This window comes from Vollenhovia emeryi, unplaced genomic scaffold (genome assembly GCF_000949405.1).
Source record: "Vollenhovia emeryi isolate VEMERY1.0 unplaced genomic scaffold, V.emery_V1.0 DF939171.1, whole genome shotgun sequence".
In the NCBI taxonomy this organism is placed as follows: domain Eukaryota; kingdom Metazoa; phylum Arthropoda; class Insecta; order Hymenoptera; family Formicidae; genus Vollenhovia; species Vollenhovia emeryi.
In genome coordinates, this window is record NW_011967195.1 from 502,415 (window position 1) to 521,081 (window position 18,667).

At 36.7% G+C, this 18,667-nt stretch overlaps 2 protein-coding genes across 2 annotated transcripts in view; one reads left to right on the forward strand and one right to left on the reverse strand.

The window, feature by feature from the left end:
* The first annotated feature begins 5,346 nt into the window (after positions 1–5,346).
* LOC105563820 (30S ribosomal protein S11, chloroplastic) lies at positions 5,347–7,171 on the forward strand. Its single transcript, XM_012015753.1, has 4 exons — positions 5,347–5,719; positions 6,260–6,488; positions 6,833–6,898; positions 6,990–7,171. Exons 1-4 carry the CDS (start codon positions 5,475–5,477, stop codon positions 7,095–7,097), a joined length of 648 nt encoding a protein of 215 aa, XP_011871143.1. The 5' UTR covers positions 5,347–5,474; the 3' UTR covers positions 7,098–7,171.
* Positions 7,172–7,267: 96 nt separating this feature from the next.
* Positions 7,268–18,667, reverse strand: part of LOC105563836 (transmembrane protease serine 9-like) — a 29,107-nt gene continuing 17,707 nt past the window's right edge. Inside the window, exons 2-5 of the mRNA XM_012015778.1 lie at positions 13,317–13,621; positions 11,818–11,969; positions 9,566–9,710; positions 7,268–7,367 (exon numbers count right to left, since the gene is read on the reverse strand). Coding sequence (XP_011871168.1) covers positions 7,294–7,367; positions 9,566–9,710; positions 11,818–11,969; positions 13,317–13,621 — 676 coding nt within the window. The 3' untranslated portion in view covers positions 7,268–7,293. The remainder of the gene's footprint in view (positions 7,368–9,565; positions 9,711–11,817; positions 11,970–13,316; positions 13,622–18,667) is intronic.

Below are 18,667 nucleotides of genomic sequence, written 5' to 3' on the forward strand. Positions count from 1 at the left end.
GTCGATTTCACAAAAGTATTTGCCTATATACAGAAAATGAAGAAAGAGCCGAACAAATGAGATACGAAATTCATACTTTGACAACATCGCTCTTTTGCGTATCACTGAGATAAGACTTTAAATGAGATTTCAGATTTTAAAGATAAAAAGAATTAGAGTTTTCAGATAAAAATTAGAAAATCTTTTACTCAAACTTGCTTGCCTTGTGAATCACGTTGTTTTATGTTAATAATTAATTTAATACATCAGTTCTTTATACATAAGCACACATCTCCATCGTTCCTTTCTATAGTAAGTGATTACAAATTTTGTTACATTAACTTTTCAACAATTAATTAATTAAAATTAGTTTCGTCCTGTTTATTCAACTTTTACACTTTTAAACTTCTCTATTTTCTTGACACACACTGTTTTTACTATTTATTTTACTTTAACTGTTAATCCTGCGATACCAAATAAAGTAATAAAGTAAAATCTGACCGTTGATATGCACTATAATCGAGGGCACGATGGAATGTGATCACACAACTGACCAGCCCATCTATGTATGTACTATTCGGACGTGCATACATTATAAGTGATTATCCAATGTTCTCGCATATAATTCCGCTATGACGACTTAGATATTATAATGACTAACCTTTTTCAAAATTTTAGACCAATTGTATATATAATACTTAATATTGTATTGCTGAAGAGGGTTACATTTGTAGACCGAAGCGTTCAACTTGTATCATAATGTTACCAATTTTATAACATATTTTATATTAGAACTTATTTATATAATTTATCACCCTCGCTCAGGTGACGGCTTACATGACCCCTATTATTATTTTAACTGTTAACATCAATTTTAATTTTATCTTTAATTAATTTAACCATGGATTAAAACACGAAACGTATAATATGCTGAACGTATCAACTCACGATATACAATTTCAAAAACATACGCAATCATCATCCTTCCGTGAGGTACTCTGTGTTATTTTATTGTCCGACACTTCAATATTGAAAGTAAAGGATAGCAAAATGCGGAACGCACGCAAATGCGCTTTCGAGTCGCGTTGTTTCCTTCGGATTATCGAGAACCTTATGATGTATGTGAAGAAAATTCGGAAAAGTAGCGAGATAAAGCGAGCGCACAGGATCTATCGCAATAGTGGCTGCTTTAAGAAATATCGAGGAAACTCTGTGGGCCCTCAAAGAATGGAATACTCCGACTACGTTTAAACGGGGAGAATGGTACAACGGATACTCGATACCGTTCCTCTGGATAAACCAAGCTTGAGTGCTGTGAATGCTTGCTGACTTTCTCACGACTGCCCTTTCCGTTTTTCTCTCTATCGAAGCGCCCGCTGTTCCTGCGGAGGCCCGTTCTGTATTGAAAACCAAATTTCGCTCGTCGACGCTACCGTCGCCGAGATGACGTTAAATCCGATATAAAACTTTTCGCTTCGACGTGGCGCGATGACATCAAGTAGAAAAGAGGCAGAATATGCGAACGGTAGAGGAAATCCCATTTTTGCGCATCGGTTTTTAGTAATCGCCCGAGGTAAAACGAAAACATTCACGTGTTGCGCGAAGAAGAATGAAAAGAAGCATCCGTACACGAACGCAAAGTGTCGCTTAATTTGTGTCAAATCTACATTAAACTCTCTATCGGGAATCAATACTAAGAGTTTTTCGTATTGGATGCATCATCTTCAATTAAGGCCCTTACGGCATATGTAGCCTAACCGTTTGTGCGGTTAATTGTAATCCGAAATTCTCTATCTGACAATATTTCGAAGCCAATAAGTAAATTCACAGAGGCAAAACATTTTCCGATCTTCGTTTTTTACAAAGCGTCCTAGTGTAATTGTATACTTACACATAAGACGCAGAGCTGCGTTAATTGTATAGTGTGTAGAATTTATGCTAAGAGTCGTGCTGCACGGAAACACGGGCGAGAACTTTTGGTTATGATTACAGCCGATGAACGTCCTTAAATATTGATGGTTTTTATAAGGACATTACTGCGACCTACCAAGTAATTCGTTTGTAAATGTTATAGAACATTAGTAAAAAAGTGATGCGATAAAAAGACTGGTGCAAAGAACGTTTGTATGCTCGTGTGTTACAGTTTCATGGCATCGAATGGCTCTTGCGCGAATCTGTGCGCTTTTACAAAAATGATGCTGGAATTTCTTTACCTTTTGCGTTTCGCTCGCGTAAATATTTATTATATCGAGTATCGGGAAAATGGGCAGGCATTTACACGCTTAAAGTAGCGATATGCAGCGGTGTATTCCAGACACGTGTGCAGACAGGCACAGGGAGGTCCCCGGTGCTCTCCGGGCGTAATTCAGTAATGATCTTAGGGTGAGGTGGTTCATAATAACTGCGTTAAATGAGAGGGATCCCGTAATTAATTTGAGAGTGTCCGCGTGTCATGGAAAGAGAGAGAAAGCACGTTGAGTGTGCACAATCCCGTCGTACACAAAGTAAATCCCACCTGGAAAACCCTCCTGCGAAGCCACCGAATCAGCACCGTTAATTTATGAAGTATGAAGACAGAATCGTTCGCTTTGTGTATATTTAATATGCAACTCGGAGCATAGATTTATTCTCTACATATCGATCGTGACTTGTTACGCTGCTGAGTAATTAAAAACGCATGAAAGTTTGAGTGTCCAGCCTTGGATAAAATATCGCGATTATTACCTCGGGAATGCTTTCAGCTTCGCGATCGGAGAGGAACAAGTTTTTGTGTGTTAAAATTACATGACATTATTTCAACACCCGTTATTTTTATGTCCAACGTAACGTCGTACTTTTTAATTGCAAAGCATTAAGATGTAAATAAATGTGCTTCCGAACATTGCATATTAAAACGAGCGAAATGTATGTAATTAATGTTTTGCGAACTATTAAATTCCACTTAATAATACCGATTTCATGTGGGAGGCTAATGAGAATTTGATTTATTAAAGTAAGTACTTTTTACATATTTGTGTGCGTATATAGATACATAATAGGTATATTGCGTTTAAAATCGTAAACGGTGACGCGCGCGTGTTTACGGGGACTGAACCGGTCGTTGAAATTTTCTTAACTAATTGTAAGGGTCGTGCAGAGCAACAAAATTGCACGCTTATGCATAACACAATACCATCGCAGCAGCATTATTCATGTGTTATTACAAACGGGGAAGCCACGAACCAGAAATGGCTCGTAAGGGAAATGGCGGTAACACAATCTGCCTAATGATAACTAATACGTAATTCCGCACTATTGAAATCGCGCACATTGTTTCGGACATTCGAGGGGCAACGCTAATGGAAGAAATCGAGAGACGTAGCAACAGATTTAATACCCTGTACAAATAGTTCTATTAACAGCGAATTCTCATCGAATTCCTGGCGCCGCGGATACAGAAGCGCATAATTCGATGTTACATTTGCACCAAAGTGTTAACGAAGAGAGCAATCGATTTGTTGCTTTACTCGTCCCACTCTCTTCTAATACATTAGAAATAGAGATCGTATATTGATAATTTTTATATTGAATGTTACGCCACCCTCGCATTGCGTAAAAAAAGGTTGGAATCTTTTTTTTCTAATTTCCTTCATCAGCGTTTCTATGATATTTTCGTTTAATACGCGTTTTTGTTTTTAGGACGGACCATATTAATTTACATGTAAATAACATGCAAATGGATAGTATAAATAACAAAAGTTGTATAATGTGATAATGCATTTGAAGCACGGAAATTGTCATTACTGTTATTTATGTAAAGAGAAGTTATTTTCAATTTCAGACAACTTGTTTGAAATTTAATCAAATTAACGATTTAAGGTGGCTCCTGCATAAACCGACCAAAAGTAGAAAAAATTTTCAATAAGTTGCAGTTGTACAGTTTATCTATCAGTACGCAAAATTTCAGACCCCGAAATTATTGCAACTAATATTTCATGAAAATGTACAATTTTGTAAAAATTAGTACAAAACTTTACTAGTTTTAAAAATTTGAGAAATAACAAAATCTTAAAAAAAAATTAAAACATCTGCTTACTTGTAGAATATTACAAAAATTAACAAAAACGTTTCAATTCTAGCATTTTCATGTTGATTACTGTAACCATTTTTTAATTTACGTAGAATTTCTTAGATTCTGGCAGTAATATTTTATAGTTTTGTAGAATTTTGTAGAATTATTTCCAGCAGGGTAATACCATTGTAAATATATCGATACATCTATTATATACATAGATTAAAACGAGCGTTATCTTATATCGATGTTACTTGATATTCAGTGTCATATTATTCGCAATTAAAATACGTAAATGTAATCAATTCGCATTAATTATATGTCGTATCACAGCAAAGTATGTTGTTTTTTAAGACAGCTTGCAAGACGTGGAGTGAATAAAACATGAAGAACTTATCGCGCCGCTTTACTTATTCACTTATACGAATAAATACTTAAATGATGGAATACGTTGATAAATGTATGCTATACTACGCGAGATAAGAGCATTTAACGTAGCGGTTCATCTTAAAAGCAATAACTAAAATAATATAATTAAAAGTGTATTAATAACGAGGGGATAATTTATTTTAATCGGCAATTAATAGCTACGGCGGGATAACGAGCGACACGCAATTTTGCAAAGTCACGAAACCTTTCGCAAGCGTGTATTTAATACTTTCTTTTAAAACGTGTTGCTTTTTTATCGGTTCGAATAAAACAGCGAAATTCTCATCTCGAGGAACCTTGTCTCGTGTGCAAAAAGTTTCGTACGGCTCGCATACTCAAGAGGAACATTTTCCACGAAAAGTTATACGTATGTGCTCCTGATTAAAAAACATTACCATGTATGTAGCACATAGCAGTTAAAAATATAAAATTCTTTTATTCCTCTGCTTTATCGATTTGGTATTTTGCAAAAAATGTTATTATATTCGTAAACGTTATTTTTTAGTCGATGAATGATTGCACAGTACATAAGTTATCAACTAATGCGCTTTTTATTAGCAGCACACTGATAGTTTGTCAAATAGATTTATAACATTTTGCGGTTTATAAATTTGTCGCTCTCCTGGACATGACAAATTTAAGCAGAACTCCTGGGAAATTATCAGTCAAATGTAACATGTAACACTGCACTGTATGTAAACATCGGGTGAGAAAAATTCTCGAATGCTTGGAACGACGATGCAAATCGATGGCCAGATGCGAGGGCCTCCGAAGTTACCGACCGGCCCGAAGGTTCGGCTGGAGGGCGTACGAGAGGTCGCCAGGAATCGATAAATCAGCTGTTTCACGCAGCGCCGCGCCGGTATCGTCCCCGTCTTCGCGATGCCGCGAGACACACAGAGATGGCAACGGTTTAGCACTCGTCACCGCACGATTGTTTATCCGCTCCTGATTTCGCACCGATTCGACACCATCCCTTGAATGAAACGTGACACCGCACGGCTAATTAACCGAAATGATTAAATCCGCGCTTAGGGGATTGGCGAAATTTCCTGTTGTACGAGAAAGCGTGTTGGCCGATGGCCGGTTAGCTCCAGCGTTTGCACGTTTGAGTGCCATAACCTCGAGGAATGTTTGCACCACGCAGTTCTACGGCAAAGAGATTCGAATGAAGAATGAAAAAGTGAAGGTCGGCGATAAAGCAAAATATGGATTAGTCGTGGGAGAAGCTACGCCCGAGACAACCAACATTAATCAGCAGTGAGGATCATTTGTATTTTGCGGAACTTTCTCTAAATCTAATCCTACAATGTGCTCTTTGCGTCTGGAACAATTCCATTGTATATAAAACAAAGCCGGTCAAAACGCTTGAAAAATTTGTTAACATTGTGTGATTGTGCAATGTATCACCTGGCACAAATTTTGTAGACGTATTTATTGGTTATAATATAGAATGTTTCTGGACGGAGAGAGCACATTGTAGATCAGGCTTTATTACGTAACAATCTCGTTTCATGACTTTAAATTAAACTTGCCGATATTTATTTTGTCAAACAACTGCAGTCTATTTGACGCTACAAATGCTTCCGAGTCTTCTTCCCCTTTTTTCTTTATTGAAAGAACAGAAAATAATGCTTTGAAGCATTTATAACATTAAGTGGACCATAGCTTATATTAGATAAATTAATCTGTATTGTCTTGGCTGTACAAAAGAAAGATCTACTGTGGTCGCTAACAAATTTACTTTATTAATCTTTCTTGATTTCGCAGGAAATAATCTTCATGCTTGTTACGTTTCAGGGAATACCTATTTCCTGATGCAGACACACCAAATCGATTGTTCAATGGCGTGCCGTTTAAGGAGTTGCATGTTGTCAATATAAAATCAACTCCTAACAATACAATTATGACTTTCGCAGATTTTAGTGGCAAAGTATTATCGCTACATTCGGCAGGTATAGAGGGTTTTAAGAATGCCAAAAAAGGGACGAACCTTGCTGCTCAACAAGCTGCCATAACTTTTGGAAATGTACACATACATTGAATCTATGTTAAGGTTTTACCATTGGCGTACACACAGATTGGGCTGAGCGCCACGCGTGACAAGCGGGCGCCTGCTATAGAATGAAAGGTATTACATAGCAGGGCTGTTCTGTCTCTTTTGCTACATCTCATTGGTAATTTTGTCTGCACCAACGACAATTAATGCTAGCAAGAAAAACAGAATAGCCCTCCTATACACCTCTTTCTCTATAGCGCCCGCTTGTCGTGAGTAACGTTCCGTCCATTCGTGTCGATGGATTTCACACGTAGAATGCATGATTGTACTGGACAGGAAAAATATATAAGCATTTATATTTGTTTATTTTTCAGCGTATTATTGAATACGGTGTGGACACAGTGAGAATACGAGTACAAGGTATTGGACCTGGTAGAATGGTGGGTTTTTTTTTGCAAAAATTAGTTCTTATTTTCTATTATTTTCTGTCGGTAGATTACGTTTTAGTATTAATAATTGTATGGCTTTCAGTCTTCTATAAAAGGTCTTGAAATGACAGGATTGAACATTATATCAATTACGGATGAGACTAGAGTAAGTTATAATCCACCAAGACCACGAAAACAAAGGAGATTGTAATTATATTATAATTTGTTACTCATTACATAATTTGGATATGTATGAGTATATGTTAATATACCCTGTTAAAATCTTTTACAATGCCTATTATATTTACCTTCCAAATAATTGAAATGCATGTTAGGATAAATTATTAATTCTTGTAAATCTACTTGACCAATATGTAAGTTTTTATTGAACATGTTAGTTAAGTGTGTTACATTATAATGACTTTCCTCTTGTTTCTACTCAGTTCGTCACAGTGGAATGGTATTGGCCAAACGATTGACTAATAACACAGTAATTATTACTCAGATATGAATTTATTGTTGATTTGTGATAGGCCTTCAGCATTATTGTATAATTTGCGATTTCAGATCTCTTGAAAAGGGTCCAAATCCGGGGCCGAAACGTAATCAGTTTTTGAATAAAAACATTGGCCAGTGTAGGTCGTTTAATTGGATGAAAAACACTGAAGTTGTTAAAAACTATATTCTGTTTTTTATTTTTGTATTTTACATAGGTATTTTACATATAATTATTTTATAGGTATTTTTAAATAAACACATAGTACATTAATTTCTCACATTATTTGGTATCATAATTGTACAAGGACATTATTCCCTCGTTTATATGGTATTGATATGGGATATGCTTCTTCTTTTCTTCTATACTATTCTCTAAAAATGACTAGATTAAATATAACATTTGAAACAGATCGAAATTATGTTTATACTTTTCACTAGATTTTTCGATATAATGTTACATGTATTCTTTATTTATAGGAACATCATGTTTATGTAATCAGACTACTAAAATTTACTTTCATGAATAAAACGAGATACGTAGAATATTCAACTTCTTGCATATTATTTTTTAACGAAACTTAATCCATTTGTAGGCGAGTTTTTTTTAGCGGAAATGTTAGGCTATTAATAATTTTTAAATGATAAAAATATGTTTGCAAATTACATTTTAGAAAACTAAATAGATTATGAAACTACTTTTAATTCTGGATGAAAAGTAGTTTAATAGAATTCTCATTTATAGGCAATATAATTTCAGAAATGATAAAAATCAGATGTGATATTATAAAAAACTTGTTTTGGAAACAGATATAATACCGGAAAAAAATTAGGAAATTTTTATTTGATAAATAAACTCGCCACGATATTTTGGTATGAAAAACAATTTATTTTAAATTGATCAAATAATTTATCGTTAAAGAGTAATGTGCATGTACAAGGAGAATATGTTACAAATTATTGTACAAACTATTGTACAACAAAAAATACAAAAATATTAACCATAAATAGAATTTATTGTGTTTTTCATTTTAGTTTGGAATGAATGGCGATTATTTAATACCGTGTCATTTTACCACAAGAATTGGCATATAGGATAATTGCACGTATATATTTTTAACGAGTTTTTACTAATTATTTTCAGAGTATCCGAAAATATTTTTATAATCCTTTTGTCCATTTTTATACGTATTTTATTTTGGATAATAAATATCTACCAGCTGCATTGATTATCGGATTATGATAGAAAAATTTCAAGTTAAACTCGTGACCGTACATCTTCATATAATTTATAATTATTTGAGTTTTGTTCATAATCTTTGGCAATCAAACATAGTTTAAAGTATCTTTTAAAGTATGACAATAATTTTTCATTTACAATTTTTGCATTATATTTTTTAACATGGAGATTCATATTCTGTAAAAATGATTATTCAATATAATATTTTATTGATAGAACATACACATACAAACAAAATTTAATTGATTGTTTTAAAACATAATTGAATTTACAGTTTGATAGAAACATCATTCAAATATTTTGTATATAAAAAATTATGAGTTATTTACATTTTTTACATGTATTACATTGTGTGTATCTTTAAATTTGTCTACGAAGTATAGATTTGAGAGAATTTTTTATTTTTAGGATGGATAAGTTAAATTAAAATAAATAAATTTAAATAAACCTGTCCTTTAATTTCTGTGTCACGGTAATTATGAAATGTAAGGAAAGACACTTTGCGTGCTTCTGTACGCAAAATGACATCGTTAAAAGCGACAGATTTCTAAAAATAAATATATAAAATATAATACTCAACTATATAATACAGTATAAATACATTTTAGGCGTTTCAGAAAAACTGCTAACATTTATCATCACATTCGTTATTTTGCTAACTAGCTATCATATTTTATGAATATGGTAATGAAAACTATTACAAATTGTAAGTCCAATTATTAACGAATTGTCTTCCTGCCTTTCTTTCTCTCCTTATATTACAATAACTAACTGTGATATATAAGGGAAAGAATCATCGACTTGAATAAATTGTCCCAATCATCGATGTCAACTGTACGCGCTATTGTATACAACTCGTTGTTAAACGGAATTGTTAAAAGAGCGAGATAAAATTCGCATTGTCTTCCGCGTTGAAGTTTATCTGCCAGACTGCGTCTCTTGCGTGATCCAAGAAACGTAATCGGAAACCCTCACGTAGATGCCGGGAAGTCGTGATCTGCTACAGCCAATACCGGTCGAAACCACTCCGATGACCATCAACGGTCCGGCGGGTTGACTTCCGACCATCAAGGGCCCGCCGCTGTCAGCCTGGAATAAAATACAGGGCGCGTGCAGTTGTCCCGTAAGCTTCCGCGGTTATGGTAAACGATGCGGTGCAAATTCCACTTGCTCTAATACAGATTGCTGGGTTGCGGGAGTATCCATCACGATGGGTTTCGGTATCGTTCCACGCGGATCCGGATCGTAAATCTCGTCACTGGGAATTCTCAAGATGGAAACGGGCTTTTAACGGTACTACTGCGTTTATTGTCACCGGTATTTCGCACAGTGCGTTAATATCGTTTGAAAAGTTTAGAGAATTTACATAAGACACTTCTCCTCCCTTTTGTGGAAATTTGCAAGGAAAAATATTTAATTGTCCATGATGAAATAATGTTGAAATCTCGGTATTTTTATCGAAGAAAAACAAGAGTTCTTAGCCGAAAATACCACTTAGACCTGGTTTCCCCAAATGTCGTTTAACTTCAAAGGGGAAACCGCGCGCGGAGAGCATTGTGGCGTACAGATTTACGGCATTACTGGGCATTATTAGGCATTTTTTGGGCATTAGTTTGGGTGTATTAGGCCTTGCTAGGGCATTATAAAGATATAATACGATAAAATAAGATAATAAGATACAGTAATGCCCACTGGGCATTAATGGGCATTGGTGTACAAGATTTTGGTCAGCGGTTATCCCCTCGCTTAACTTTAATCTTAGTTTGATTCATGTTTCTTTTGATTCTTTGATTCTTTGTCTCTTTCTGAAGTAACATTTGGAAAGAGACAAAGAACGAATTAAACTAAGCTTAAAGTTAAGCGACGTTGGTGAAACCGGACCATAGCTTGCTAAAATGCTCCTAGCATTCCAGTTTATTTTTTATTTACCATGTGTTTTAAATGAAAAAGAAAGCTTTTTCATTTTCATCAAACATTACGTATCAGAATCTCTCTCGCGTAGCTATTGAGAAGATATCTGAAATTATTAGAGAAATAATTGATCACCTTTCGATACGCTAAATGTATTATATAACATTCTTCAACTCCGACTCACGCTACATCCAATATATCCCGAAATCAATTTTTATAGTTGCCAGTCGTAGTTTTCGCGCAAACGAGGTAAACAGGAAATCTAGCACATCTCAATTCCCATCGGAACCTTCAGCGAGATTGTACTTTCGAGACCCCCTTCTTCCCTGATATATCTCGTAGCAATACGTCCGTTTTCGATTGTTTTCTCGAGAATATCTTCGTCCGGAGGAAATATAAATTGCTGATAAGGACGCGGCGGAGACGCGTAGGAAGCTTATCGGGGACAAGATCGTGGGCGGTATTCTTATTTTTGTTTCGATGAACGCCGACTTGGTAATATCGTGGCAGGATTCCCGTGGGAGTTGCGGAAACTGCTGTTAGTCTCAATTGACGGCGTGAATTTAGTACTTGCTGAAGAAGGTGTATCATCCTCATTAAGAAGGATACGGTACAAGGCATCATTGGCTCATAAAATTATCATGACATACTGTCTATATCTCTTCTATTTCTTACGAGAAAAAGAAAAGTGGCATAATTTGCAGACAAGTATAACACACGCGAATATGTGTGCATGCATTTGTAATAGTCTTTTTAACAATCGCCATTGATTAATTTTCTTAGAAATGTTATATCATTTTATTTCTTCATCCTTCGTCCTTAATATAAATGGAAACTTTATTAAAAAAATATCTTTTCAAACGTCGTATCTCGAGCAATTAAGGCGATAACGTAACTCATACAATGCTCCTCGTTCTTTTAATAAACGTTATCGCTCCTTCTGCAGTCCCTGTTACAATTTTGCATAAATACCGGCCCACGTTGGAGATCCGCAGAGCGAGGCCAATGCAATTATATACGATCCAATTATCGGGGACCAGTATCATCCAACATGGTTGGCTATCATGCCTGAACAGCATTGTATGCGCATTACCACGGTAGCGTGGGTATTTATTGAAATTCGCGTCGTGCCCGCCCGACGAACCATGAATTCCATGATCGAGCGATTGACAAGCGGCGTCGAGCGAGCAGCGATGCGGGGAGGCAAAAATGCGAGTGCTCACGCGGACTGGCGTTTCGCGCGACCTGCAGGTGAATTCGCGGCGACCACGTCTTTTTCACTTACCCAGCAAGAATCTTTCTTTCCATCCTCCCAGCCGGCGCACATCTGCGTCGCTCCAACGCTGATTGACTTGTTCTGACTCGCGTACCATTCGCTACACACAGAGTTCGTCACCACTTGAACATCCACCTTTTGCAGCACGTCCGCTCTCTTGTCTGGAACACAACGGCGATTTGTATGCTGTTTGCACGCCGCGTCTTTCGCGGGCAGATTATAGCCAACGTTCCGCCCTTAGACAGACCTCCGAATATCATTAAAACAGATTTACCCAGCTCGACCATGCAAACGGTCCGATGTCTGGGAAAACATTTTGAAATCATTACGATGTTAGCGCAGTTAGTTAGCGTAGTATCTACGATGTTCAAATTTGATAAAGATGCATGCTTAAATATAAATGGATATTATGTTGCTGACACGTCATGAAGAACTGTTACACGCGAGGCATTATTCACGAAAACACAACAAGCATTATTCATGGAAAGCCACGATACATTTTAACGAATTTAATTAATAATTGCTGCACATCTCGTTTATGTTATAATCTAATTGTTACGTTAATTATAATATCTAAAATGCTTTACAATTTTAGTATAAGAATATAATTAATATCTATTTAACGAGTCTAATTAATTATATCAATCTGAAGCTGATTATAAGACGCAAAATATTTAATTAGACCATTTTTAAATAGAATTAAACAGTTTTGCTTTTGTTGAAATGTTTATCAAAGCTTTCTTATCATAATTCAGTACGTAATGTACGAAATCTTCATAATTTTTCATTATAATCAATGTTTCATTTTAAAATACATTTTGCATGGAAATAATATCCATCTTGATGACTTGTGTTCTATAAGTAAATTGACCTTGTCCATTTTATTGATTCCAGAAACAGATGGAGAGGGGGAGAGAGAGAGAGAGTTGATACACTTCCGCGCTATGGGACTTCAACGTTCGCGGGAACTTTGGTGATTATGGAAACTTTGGTGTTTCGTCGCTCCGATCGTTATCGTGATAAGATTTATCGAAACTTCAGGCTTACCGATGTATCTCAGGTATTTATGAACACTCGCAACTTGGTCACATTCAAATAGGACCTTGGCGTACTCGCCGCGTAACAGAGATTTGTTCATCACCTGTGAATTATGTGATCGCGTTCGCACATAAAAGTACGAGGATCGTCTCGAAATACATCAGTTATTAGCAATTGATAGAAATCGAAAGCGTTCGGAGACGCATGAATGGCGTTGACCACTACGAGAGATTAGATATTTAATCAGGTACAGGTACACATTTTGATAAAATTCTTTCCTTAAATTACACGATGAAACATTATGCGACAAATTGGAACTCCTGGATGCGGCGTCTCGGTATAAGCTACAGTGACGTTACGTTTTACCATAGTTTCAAAGTACGCGAGTAGCTGATGTAATGGGAACTAATCCCGGAGTACTGTTGTCCCGTACGTAATCGGTATCGAAAGAGAGACAATTATTTACTCACATTTGCTTCTATCTTCTCCAAGCCAACCCCATCCGGCTACTACAGCTTCCACGCCGCCGAAGGCACTATACCCTGGTTTCCCTGTGGCCACAGGTAAACATGCGGGTTTCACGCTTTCCGACCAACTGATCGGTCTAGCGAGCTCCAGCAGAGCAATATCGTCCACATACTTGCCGCACCTGTGACCAGGATGCAACACCGCGTTTATGACGCTTTCATGTCTTGCGGCCGGCACTTCTGGAGCTCTTAAATTGTGTTCGCCCAAAGTGACACGTAATTGTCCTATTGGAATTTGGTTCGTGCCGCTGAAAGTGATGCGAAGACAAAAGACTTAATTTGCGAACGCAGTATTAGAGGAAAGTCCTCTATTATAAGATATACTCCTAATATGAGACAGTGGAGTTTCTGCTAAATTAATAGACGTCATCTGTTGGTTCCGCCATGAATTTATTACCCTTGAAGTGAAGTCTGTTTAGTAGAGAATTAATTTTTAAATTGTGTAATCGTTGCAACAAAATTTGTAATTGAATTTGGACATTGAAAACCTGCTGTCTCGTATTAGAATCCTATCTCATAATAGAGGGATTTTCCTCTATTTATTAGCAAATGCTATTGAGCCGATAACATTTTTCTCCTTCTACCATTCTCTCTCCCTTTTTTCAAAAGAAACGTACGTGCAAGAAAACTAAATTACACGATTTCATTTGATATATATATTTTTAGTATTAAACAATATATAGGTATATTATGATTAGGTACATGTATTAAAAAATGAAGCGTCCAAGTCACGTTCTCCTGTGTTTCTCAAACAATAATCTAGAAAGTAAAAAGAATAATACATTACGAAAAAATCGTGCAGTTCATGTAATTCATTGTTTAAGTCGATTGTTTTTACTCCAATATAATAATTGCAATAACTAATAATTTAGGTAAAATTATTAGTTATTGCAATTATTATATTGGAGTAAAATCGACTTAAAAAATTATGAGTACACGTACATCTCTTATTTGCGAATTTTACGTGTCACGTACAAACGTCCACTAGAAAGTTTAAAATGAATGATGTACGTCTTATATTTTAATATTTGCAAAATCGCGAGATGTCTGACTTCTTACGCCTGCTATAAAAATCTTTATTCTCACGTCGTAAAAATTCGCGAGCGAGAGACAGAATGGTATTCTTTGTTCTTCCTTCAGTTTCCTCGCGAGGAATCCGAGCCCGACATCGGGACACCAGAGAGTAATCATCGCACAACTTTAGGGTACCGAGAGTAGAAATATTCGAGGCGGAAAGTCCCTTACCATCGATGTATTTCTCCATCTCTTTCCCAGCCCCAACCCCCCCCTCCCTCTTAATTGTGCCGACGAATTCCGGTTCTTTCGCAGTTTCTTTCCCTTGGACGTCAGTAATTATTTAACCGGGATTTTTGTCCCGCTCGAACGACGCGTCTGCAAAGCTCCCTTGAATGCCTGACCCAGCCGGAGTGGCTTCAGTTAATTAATCGGTCCATAGTACTTCTGAATAATTAACAATATTACGGCACCCCCTCCACCAGGACTATCCGCTCCATCCGTGCCCGCCGACCCCCCCCCCCCCGTCCCGCATCTCGTGACTGTGTTTCGCAAGCCCGTACCGTCCCACTTTCGTCAGTAACCCCTTGCACATCTTCCCTCACGCTCCTCCGGAGTTTATCGCGGAGCGTTTTCTAAGTTTCCAGGCCCTGTTTCACCGCCGCTCCTTACAAAGCCGCCTTAATGGACCTTTCCATCGTCGTCGAGTCCCCGCTATTGTTCCGCGGCTCACGGATTATACGGTTTACTTTCAATGCATCTCCGGCACTCGCTTCTCTCTCCTCTCGGCGTCGCGCCCTCCCAATTAAAATGCACGAGCGCTCAGACGGATCGCAGCGAGCACGTTGCTCGTTGCGACGAGATGCATTGCGACGACCATTATAGTAATGCTGATTTGTTTAAGCAAACGTTTAATATAATAAGCGTCTGTTATGTCGAACGTTCGCTTCAGATAAATTAGCAGCTCGGTTTATGAAAAATTTAACTTCAATTACATTGCGAGATTTGCTATCAAAGTTGGGACTTGCTTTATTACTTTTTTGTTTGTATACAGGGTGAGTCGTAAAGGCAGTCCCAACCCTTTACCATAAGAGGTGAATTACCGACCACAATTTGTGTGCTGTATGGGTTGTATATGTATCAGGAATCTTATTGACAGTAGAACAATATTAAACATAACTTCATACATATTCTAACTTCAATTCACGTCAAATGAGAGATCAATATGAGTAACTTAATTATCAAACATTCGTAATGTCTACATAGGGGTATATGCAAATAATTACTTTGCTGTAATCACATAATCGCTATAATAAGATCAAATCCGGCCTAATTTCAACAACATATGTACTCGAATATACGAACGTATATTCATACAAAGTTCGGGTATTTTAGCTTATTAAAAGTTTTCGTTGCGCCAGTTTTCCATTGATCGAAAAGACAAATGAAACGAGGAACAGCACTGATATGGGCCTTCCAGTCTATTAAAACGAATGAAAATGAAGATTAATTAAATTGCTCGGGCTGCACCGTCGTCGCTGCATCTTATTCTCATTGTGCGAATAATATTTGCTATCCTGAACTACGGCTGATTTTTTCTATTGGCAGCTTCGTTAAAAATTAATTGGACGCTGAATCAGTAAATCGAATGGAATTAATTTCGATCCGGCTCGTTAAATCGTGCGGCTCTTCTGGCACTAGTGTATCGGCACACGGACGCGTTCGTGAATTACGCAACGTTGCACGCAGAATGACGTTGGTAATAAGGTACTGCTGAACATTAATTTACCGTGGGATATCGCCGAACGAGATATATCGACGCTGCGTCGCTGTGCTGCCAGTTCTTGTATCACTATACAAGGACATAATTCATACCTGCTTGCGTGACAATTAATCAACCATATTATTCACAGCGCGCGTATTGTATTAAAAGTAATTGGTCGCCGCGTCATTAGTTCGATGGAACAGCGCGTTAATTTATTGTAATTCGTTTAATCATTTACTAGTTTAACGAATCACATTTTCTATGCGTACGTGCCACAAATACACCCACAGAAAAAATTTCCGGATCCAATACTGTTACACTTCAATGTAACATAAAATAGGATCGATAGAGCGCCAATCATATTTATTATAGAGACAGGAGTATTTTAATCTTAAATGACAAATTCTAAAATCTAGAATAAAATGATAGTATTGTATGTATCGTTTTTTTGTCTAATATCGTGGTGCCAACTTCGTACGTTGTAAGATGGAGGGAAAATTTATTCTAAACGCAAGAATATACAAACTTACATTTATATAAGTTTTACTCTTATTTCAATATAGTAAGTCAATTTTTTTTAATTCGATAGAAGAGAATAAGAATTATTGATTATATTTTGATATTGTCTTATTTTTATGCTAAATGAGGTTGTGAGAAATATAAATGCGTCAAGAATATTTTTCTAAATCTTTTCTGAGGGTGTATAAGCATTATTTCAGGCAGAAATCCTTTTCGGATAGCAAATGTTATTCGGTAAAAAATACTTCCCGTTTTGTGCAATTCTAGACGAACAAACTTTCGGCAGTTTACGGAACATTCGAGGATTCAAATTCCGTGACGCCGAAAGAGGTAATTATGCGACGGAAGTAACGCTTGTATTTGACAAATAGCTTGAATTGTATAACAGTATTTCTAGACTGATTATTCCACTCGTGCGTTTAGATTAACTGGAATCTCTAAAAATGCCAAGACCAAGCTGCAATGAATTTTTCCCAATTTTTTTTCCTCGATACACGGTAACAAGGGATCTAGTCGCCATAAATTTGACGCGGCGAGGCGTTAGATATCACTGGTGAGCGTCGGGTTGTCTATTTTTGCGCGTAAATGATACCGAGCGGCGAGAAAAACTAGGGGAGGGGCAGAAGGGACGGGGGATGAGGTAAAGTGAGACGATAGTGGACACAGCCACCTTCATTTTCACGCTCTCCCGCCTCGCATCTTGTTGCAGCGTTTTCCATACGTTTTGCATGGCCGCTAGCAATTACCGAGTGGTCTGTAATCTACACGCAATCATGGTTTACAACGCCAAAACTCGACGCTGAATTCTCTCTACGGTCGCTCGTCGCCCCTGAACGGCCTCCATTGCCCTCTCCATCCCGTCCTTCCGTAATCTGTCCAGTGACCAAAAGGGATACGCAATATCTGTACGTTTTGTTGCCCACCCAGCTATGGGGGGTCTGCTCGCCCGTTTAATTATATCTACACGAAAGCTATCCTGCATATATTGCTGTTGTAGCTGTGCAAACTCGTCTGCTGCGCAGTGATAGTGATTCATTTATAATGCGCGTGCTAAAAAGAAGGATTCATTCAAATTCCACTCGCTCACTTTGGTTCAATGCTGTCGGTAGCGAGAGCTGTAATTTTAGATAGATTTTCAGTGACGTGCGATGAACAATTTTTTTACACAGTACAATATACAATACCCACGAAACAGTTTGATATACAGTGTATATCATATACAATGTATATACGTGTCATGTATACATATACATTGTACACGAAGTTTTAGTACACAGTAGATACATTGGATATCAAATGTATATTTGATAACAAATGTGCATATGTTACTGGAATAATGTACATAGGAAGTTCTAGGTATATACATACATATGTACATGATTTACACATTTTATGTATGTACATACATAACGTATGTTGATTTGTTATTTATTACAGGTACATATAGTATATACACAAGATATACATGTATGTACACACATTGTATTACATACTCGTATATGTATATACGTTTCACATGCAGGATATTTTTTCATGTCATGGAGGAAAAATGCATATACATAGGACATCCGATGTTATGTGGGTATATTTACAGGAATTAACTTTTTTGTAGTATTTATACGTATATATTTTGTGTACGTATTTTATTAGGAACTGTCTATATTTATTGATTAATTAGCGACATGCTGACGAATTTTGCGCGAATGCAGTCTGTTGTGAGATTTTCGTTTGTTTTTATATGAAACTTTTCGCTTGACATAGTAACACGATAAAAATCACATACGGTACACACCTATTTGCTATATTTATATAACAGGTAGAGAAACATTTTCTGTGATATCGGTTAAATTTTACAGTAACTTTTATGCCAGCCATTATTTTTGTACGTGCGCATCAAGTTATTTCCCCTTTGAAGAGCGCGATTTATTTTTCGCGGTGTAGCAGTAATTGTTTTAAGAAGATAGATAGTTTGCAAATGAAATAACTTGCGCACATC